Source organism: Branchiostoma lanceolatum, chromosome 4 (genome assembly GCF_035083965.1).
Source record: "Branchiostoma lanceolatum isolate klBraLanc5 chromosome 4, klBraLanc5.hap2, whole genome shotgun sequence".
Lineage (NCBI taxonomy): Eukaryota > Metazoa > Chordata > Leptocardii > Amphioxiformes > Branchiostomatidae > Branchiostoma > Branchiostoma lanceolatum.
In genome coordinates this window covers 29,290,254-29,298,306 of record NC_089725.1, presented here as the reverse complement: position 1 = coordinate 29,298,306, position 8,053 = coordinate 29,290,254, and the positions used below count along the sequence as shown (strand labels likewise).

Genomic DNA, 8,053 nt, shown 5'->3' with positions numbered 1-8,053 from the left:
CTTTTTGCACTTTCGGGCGGGACCCCTACATGGCTCCGTTGGGGACCATGCGGTTAACTGGCTATTTTTGGGCACGGTCGGGACCCTGGAAGTTTTAAATTCGAAGCTAAAATCAATGCGGGACCTGGTAACAGGTAGACTCCTCAAGCTAACCGTGTGATCACAGGGAGGAACCCCCTGTACCCGGCAATCCACCGGGACAAATTTGTATCTTTGGGGCCTGACCAGGACTACACCCCCTATGGGCACCGGTGCAAATGTGACTGTAGTATTACTAGTATGATGTTGTCCACCAAACAAAACATTTTGAAAGGGAGATGCTGGCTGCAAAGATTAACCAGCAGCTGTTGATTTACATATCTTGTCACATAAGGTGGGAAACTAAAAGTTGTACTATTTCTTAAACGTCAATTAACACTGAGAACCTGGTAAATAGTATCTATTTACTGATGGGGAGCTTGTGGATGAAGGAGCCATATTGAGGTACACTGTTTGTACGTTAGTCTAATAAGAAGATATAGATATTCAGACTTGTCAATTTATGCCTTCTTAAATCATAAATGATATAAAGTAATAGAATCAGGAAGAAAGTATGTGAATAAAGGTGGGGTGTGAAGGAACGAAACATGTATGAAAAAAAAATACTATAAAAATGCAAATAAGTGTAAGTGCTAATAAGCTTAAAATAGTACACAGTGAAGGTAGCATAGCTGGTTTTTGGTGCTAAATCTTAAAACCTGTCGTTGCACCACTTAGTGTCTGCAAAGTGTTGTTGGAAGTAGATGTAGGAGGGACCTATATATATGACTCACAGAGAATCTACCTAAATGTATTCTTGCCTATGGTACGTGGTGAAAGAAGAAGTCATAGAAGTGCTATCTTGGATTCACACTGTGGTAGATCGAAGTATATTTTGTATCTAGACGTGCAACTGTGGTGAAATCTTGAATATAGATTATCAGAATCTAGAATGGTGTTATTTAAGTCCAGGAAGGGCGGATGTAAAGGAATAAAAGCTTCACGTAGCATTACATACATCAACAGGGCTCAAAAGACCAACCTGCAACCTAGAATTTCCACAAAAAAAACATTTCTAGATGGTGGGTAAAAATATGTACAACTTGCAAGTAGACAAGGTAAGGTAAAGAAATGCTGTCCATCCATTGCAATTTAGCCAAGTATCATCATGCTAAAGCCTTGAATATTGCAAAAAGTTTGTCTAGAGGGCAAGCAAAATTTCTAACAACTTGCAATATGGCAGGAAACTAAAAAAATGTATCGAGCCCTGATTAGATAAAGTTTAACGTATCGTTGAGCCATAGCCATGTCCGGGATGTGTCACCACAGATGTATGTAACTGTTAGAGGCTTCTCATTCATGCCTTAATTAGCAAATTCAGTGTCTTAATGTGTATCAATGCAAAGTGTGTGACACAAGAGAATCATGACCAATTGTTATTGACTGTGATCTTTACGTACGTTTGTCAGCACTGTCCTGGCATCATGTTACATAAAAAGTGATAGCAGCAAAATAGTTAATGAGAAATAAAAATGCAACAGAATGAAGTATTATAAAGCTAGATTTCAAATAGTCCAGATTTCATTGGGGTGAAATGTAACGTTCGATACTAAGGTTGATTTTTTTTTTTAGTTTCATTATTAACATTGTGTTTTATCTGTGTTTTGCATTTTTGTAAGAAAAAGTGGAAATCGATGATGATAAAATTAGATTAACAGCACCAAGGAATTTAGGTTTGCTAAAGATCTGTTTGGATCTCTGCGCACATGAATCATGTGTATCCATACATCTGTACTAATTGCATCATGTTGTAGTTATTCTTACAAGTTGTGTGTGTCATGATTTAATTGTCGGTTAAATATGCAGCATGCAAGATAGCATACATTTTACCCTGTAGACTGACATGATGAAACAAAACAATGTGGTCTCATAATTGATGCAAATTTCTTTTTGACTGTGTTTTCATGATATTTTAAGGTAATCTCCAAACAGATCTAGCCTGAGTGTCAACCTGTTTCAGTTCCAGGCTCTACCTTCACCATGAGCCTGGAACTAAACAGGATGAAACTCAGGCCGATGCAGATCTACTGGTTGCAAGATAACATCAAAGGGCTAGAACAGTACCAGGGATCTGCCTTCACTCAAACAGGGAAGAGCATTTCTTTTCAAAAATGATGTCATTGCCCGTCCTCATAGCCAAGGTGGCGGATTGGATACTTGCTTTGGCCCTTTGTCTGTCTTGCCACCGGTAGATCTGCTTGGAGATTTATTTTAAGGGCAGTAACTAAGGTGGGCGGAGTGCAGCTGTTTTAACCATAGCAACAGTGAGGCATGATATGACTCACACAAAATAGTCATACATTTCAGGTACAGGTCCTGGTTTATTTTACGCAATTAGATATCCAAATACACCAACGTAAAACCTGGCGTAAAACATTTGTGACAAATTCAGCACACAGACGTTTTACTGGTTCCATGCAATTACTATAATAGATATATTTTCCATCATATTCACAACTTTGCAGACCCTGTAACCAGATGACATTATACTACTGTCAATATTTCATTTATTCTACTGCCTGTCAGGGTATTTATGTTGTTACCTAAATCAATTCATAGGACAACTGGAGAAGCAAGCACCACCTATCACAGATAACATACCAAACATTTACAACATTTTAGCAAAAATTTACAAATGGATATCCTGGTACATGTTCCTGTATAAAATTATCAAAATGATGTTCTCAAATTGGCCACTGTTTTGATTTTTTGTTTTTCTGAAGCTGTATACCGGCTACATTTCATTTGTGGTGGGTAATACCGTAGTAGATGATAAGCTAACATTTTTCAAATTACATATTTATAAGTAGGAAATGAGTACACAAACCATTCACCAAAATATACACAAAACGAGTAATACTCTAAATATTCAATATTTTCACCAAATACACAAGTTCTTGGGTATAAAAATGCAACAGGCAAAACCATTTACCAGCACGGCAAAATGTCCTAAAAACACATCCCTGGATATGTACAAACTGTTTTTCATCCATCAAAAGTAGCAAAGTTTACAAAGCAGCCCTTTGTTCTGTGTCTTTAAAACAACTATTGGATACATCAACCCTGTATCTTTTCACTTTAACCTACACTGTGATTCCTTTCCAACACTATTATGGTTGGCTCTTCAAGAACCTTCAAATTGCATTTGACGTTGCTATTACACTCACATTATTTTTTGCATTGCATGTGCATCAGAATGTCTCTCCTATGAATTCAATCATATCTTTTCAAAGCAAATCCATGATTCACGCTGTTCTGAATGACCGGGAGACAGTATCCAGTCTGGTTTACTGTAAGAGTGGTCTATAGACTATACAACAGGCACCTTACACACAGGACACTTTAGACTAAGAAAGACAGGATTTGGAAAATCTAATTGACTTACAAAGTCAAATATATGTAACACTATTTCCAATTTCCATACATGTTAGACAAAAATAAATACCATTGATAGTTAAGAGAGAAGCATTTCCAAAACCCCTAACCATAACCCTACATAACTCCTATGTTACTGTTAGGGTTATGGTAAGGGGGTGTCAAACATAAGGCTGTTCTCAGTCCACAAAATGAATTGAACACAAGTCTGACAGTACCAGCCTCACAGCGGGATGCGCCTGTAGCAGAGCAGGAAGAGGATGACGCCCTGGATGTGTCGGAACTCCTGGTCGCCGTGGCTACCCTCGCTCATCTCCTGCACCACGATGTGCAGCCACTGCAGCATGTCCACCGGGTCCTGGTTCTTCCCGCTCCACTTCTGCGCCTGCCACTCCTGGAGCACGGCGTACTCTGGCTGGCACGCCTGGAGGGGACAGACACAGGAACTCATCAATCCAGACCAATAGGCAGTATGAAGAGACCAGCATATGATATGATATGTGAACTTGTCAATGAGTACATTGATGATGGTTAGACATCCAGGTAACATAACATATGCAAGGTGCTAGTAACAGATACTCAAGATTTAAGAAACGGTCAGACATTTTCGTAGCATCCACTACCTTTTGTCAGTGACTCCTGGATGCTACTTGAAACGTCTGACCGTTTCCTAAATCTATCCAGTTGCTTGAGTAACAGTTACCTTGCATTATTGGCACTGATTATTATATTGTTGAGAAAGAAAAATTCACAAGAGAAACAAGGGAAGATAAATAAGAAAAGGAAAACCTACTTTTTCAGAGCTGCTCACTCCCTTGCATTGCTGGTTGATTCTCATCAGATGGATGATGTTGTACCCGAGCTTAGCTCCCAGCTCCAGGTAGCTTGGGTGCGTGCTGAGGGCCACAGTGTACAGAAGGGAGTCTAACATTATCTTGAGTGCCAGCTGAGGACAGTCGACCTTCTTGTAAGGAATCCCACAACGGAACAGTCCATCGATGACAGTCATCAGGAGCTCAGGCTTTTCCTCCCCAATGCGCTGTCGAAGGTCTTCCATCATCGCAGCGACCTGCTCTTTGCCGTCATCGCAGTTCCTGACCTTGATGTCTTCGATGTCAGCCTCGTTGAAGCCGACCTGCCTCGCGAGCTTGGGCCACTTCACAAGGTTGTTGACAATCTCCTGTCGGATGAAACTGTAGTTGAACTTCAGATGACGACAGGGCTCCAGGAGGGACCGGAGAAGGCCGTCCTTGGTCGGACAGACCTCGGGACGGAGACTCTCCACGATTTCCACATCATCACTCGGGAAGAAGCCAACTCTTCCATCGGTGTATCCCACCCAGTACTCCTTTTCTTCCTTATCACTGTGGCCAAAGACTCCCTGGTTGGTCAAGACTGGAATGAACTGTCCTTGGTTGTAGTCCAGTTTATACCACTGGCTTCTGTGTCTGGTCAGCTTGGCCCTGACGATTTGACAGTTGATAACCGAGGGAGCTGTCGGATGTAGATTGGCGCTTGACCTCCTCTGTGGCGTTCCTCTTCTTCTACGCTTCAGCCGTGGGCTTGTTGGGGCGCTGTCAGGAGGGCCAGCTGGGGTGGCAACATGGAATTCAAACGCCTTGCTCTTCTCCTCCTGCTTTACTTTGAAGGTGATGACGAATGGGTCTGTCTTCTTGCCGCTCTTCTTTGTCACTACGAACCCATATTTGTCGCTGCGTCTTTTCTTCAGAGCTCCCTTAGTTATGACTGTTTGCTTGTTTTCTTCATCAACTTCCCAGGAAGATGATTTGAGTGATGCAGTAACCTCAAGTCTCTGTGGTTTGCCCACATATATGTCGTAGCTCTCTCCCCACTGTACATGACCCTCTGCCTGACTGGCAGATCCCATCCTTTCCCTCAAGGAGTCGTACCATGCCAAGAGTCCACGGAGACCATGACAGGAATAGAACAGCACCGGGACCATGGATTTCTGGAGACTCCATGGACCAAACACTGCAAAAGTCACCTTTCGTTCCAGCGTGTCCCAGATGTAGTCCTTCACGGTCTTAGCCACCACCATGATGAAGTTTTCCTGACCTGGCCCTTGCAGAAGCAGTCTGATGATGTTGCCTGGCATCATCCGGTACAGTTGACGGTCGACTTGCTCATAACCATTGTTGGGACAGCTGCTTCGAAGGCACTCGATGTGGGTGGTGTTCCTCTCCTCTTCTTTGATCCTCGTATCCATTTGGACATCCACAACAATGGTCTTTTCCACATTCTCTGGTTTGCTGAGCTCTACCTTAACCAGGGGTGCAACCGCTGCGGTCTGGGGGCCCTGGGCTTCTGGTGGACAATCAGTTGACACGGTAACGGTCACCTCTTGCACCCCCCTCCCCGACAAGTGGTTGCGGGGAACGTACACAACGACATCCTTGCAGGTGGTTTCAATGACACCTCCGTCACTCCCGACTTCTTCTGTGACAACTTCGGGCTGACAGGGTGGTTGATCATTTTCTTCCCTCTTGCCTTTTTTGCCGCCTTTTGAGGACCTTTTCTTTGGCCTGTCGGCAGGTGTGTAGGTGAAGGGCTGGCCTGCCTCTCTTGGGCTCAGCACTGGAGACTCCCTGTCACCGCTGGCTGAAGAGTTGGTCGTCATCTCTTAACACTCAGGGCTCGTCTCTACTCTGGAAAAAGATATATAAAATATCATAATCTGCTGGAGTTTATTTCTGCAATGTTTCATTAGTTGATAACCAAGAAGAGCAGCTGGCCTTGTGCTGCATGTGCTCCATCCTATACAAAAATTTTCCAATAAAAGCTTTGCATAAAAGTGCATGTATTCCAAAAATTATTCTTAAGCACCCCTTCAAATTCTTAAATGGAATAATACTTTAGAGACCCCCATCACAACTTTCATTATCTTTTACGATTACACTTACAATGCCATTATGAAGATATTTGCGACACAGTGCTGTAGAGGCAGGAAAATCATTCTGACCCATTAACCATCATCCTGCAATATTTAAGGTCAAGTAAAAGCCAGATGCGGGTTCTGTGGAATCCTATTCACAAATCAGCAACAAATCAGCAATCATGCTAATTCTGAATGTATTTCAATACTCCCCAGGCAGTGGAATGGCTCTGGCTGGTTTTTGAAGTGTTTTAGGCATTTTTGTCGGGCATTCTACTTGGCTTGGCGACATAAAGAAAACGAGACAAAATAGAAAGCCCGACAAAAACACCTAAAACATGTCAAAACCAGCCGGAGCCACTCCTCTGCTCGGAGAGTAGTATTCTAACAGCTTTTATATCAACACACTTACTGCAAGACTTTATATGCCCACTAATCATTTAACCAAAGTTGGAAGTTGGCAACAAGAATGAATGAATACCAACTTTCCCACCTGTTTCCTCAATGTCCTCAATTACTCCACCCAGGGGTCAGGTTGGGTCACCTCACTCAGGTGTGTAAACAAAGGATTTCAAAATTTCCCCCACCCCAAAAATAATTAAACACATTTGAAAATCAAATCTCATTTGCCCCTTCCTCGTATGAACCTTACTTAGTAGTCCATTGAATTTTTGCTGTGAAAAATATTCCTTTTGAGAGAGAATTTGAAGAACCTCGAGAAGTCGCCAGAGGTCTCTCTTACTCAGCTCCTCTTACTACAAGGGTCGACACTCTACAGCGCATGGCATTACCTCACTCAAGTCACGAGTCTTTCATTGCGTAAGAATGGTCACGTGATCATAACAAACCCTGGATTTGCTATTATAATAACCCAGTAACTTTTCAGTACTATGAGAGATACAAATGTAACACAATACAAGGCGAGAGCAACTGTTGCTGCTCATACTGCTCATGAAAATACAATCTACATATTCCTATGCATGAAACAATACACGTAAAGGTTACCATTTTACTAGCTTCAGTCTGAAAGCGGAACATAACACACAAACATTGTGTAGACATCCCCTAAGGCAAATATTACGCTACCCGTTCAGACTTGTTTGGCCTTTTTTTCTATCAACCTTGGAGGAAAAATTATAATACAATTCTCATCCATATGATTTGATTTATCAAATGTCCAGGCTGGTCAACGAGCCCACCGGTAATACACAGAGAAAAAGATGCGAGCGTGCACAACACCGAACTTCATGTAACGTTAACACCAACCTGAGCTGTGCATGTGGTGAACTGTTGATCCCTTGATCGTTTGTGAACAAGCATTAGCTAACAGCTTCCTCCTGATCTCCTACGAGACTTTCTGCAACCTGTTACACGGGATTAGCGTAAATGTAGCACAAGCCCTGCACGCTATGGGCTATTCTAGTATTCCTACCGCACATATGAATGCACAGCTCACACACTGAGGCTCTTACCCTACACTCCTGAACTACATCACTGGACTATACGTAAACAAAAATCCCACGCTGTATTTTCGCGGAAAGAGTCATATGACTGCCCCAGACAAGCATGATTTCTAAAATGTGAGCCTTTCTTGGCGGTACCTGATTGGCCAGTGTCTTTTTGGCCGTACCTGGTTGGTCACCTGTAGAGGTTGCTTCAGATGGAAGCGTGCAAGTTCTTCACGTGAACAGTTCATGTCATGCACAT

General features: G+C 42.5%; 1 protein-coding gene across 1 annotated transcript; it reads right to left on the bottom strand.

Annotated features, from left to right (window-relative positions):
- Positions 1 to 2,375: 2,375 nt before the first annotated feature.
- On the bottom strand, positions 2,376 to 7,864 carry LOC136433926 (SH3 domain-binding protein 4-like). The gene is made up of 3 exons (XM_066426529.1): positions 7,613 to 7,864; positions 4,247 to 6,119; positions 2,376 to 3,877 (listed from the first exon to the last, which is right to left on the bottom strand). Exons 2-3 carry the CDS (start codon positions 6,089 to 6,091, stop codon positions 3,677 to 3,679), a joined length of 2,046 nt encoding a protein of 681 aa, XP_066282626.1. The 5' UTR covers positions 6,092 to 6,119; positions 7,613 to 7,864; the 3' UTR covers positions 2,376 to 3,676.
- Between the last annotated feature and the right edge of the window lie 189 nt (positions 7,865 to 8,053).

Bases quoted from the DNA above. Each gene is read 5' to 3' on its own strand.
- LOC136433926 (XM_066426529.1), bottom strand. From the start codon at position 6,091: ATGACGACCAACTCTTCAGCCAGCGGTGACAGGGAGTCTCCAGTGCTG. The intron at 3,878-4,246 runs GTAGGTTTTCCT...TGTCCCCTCCAG, and splicing joins GAGTGAGCAGCTCTGAAAAA to GCGTGCCAGCCAGAGTACGC.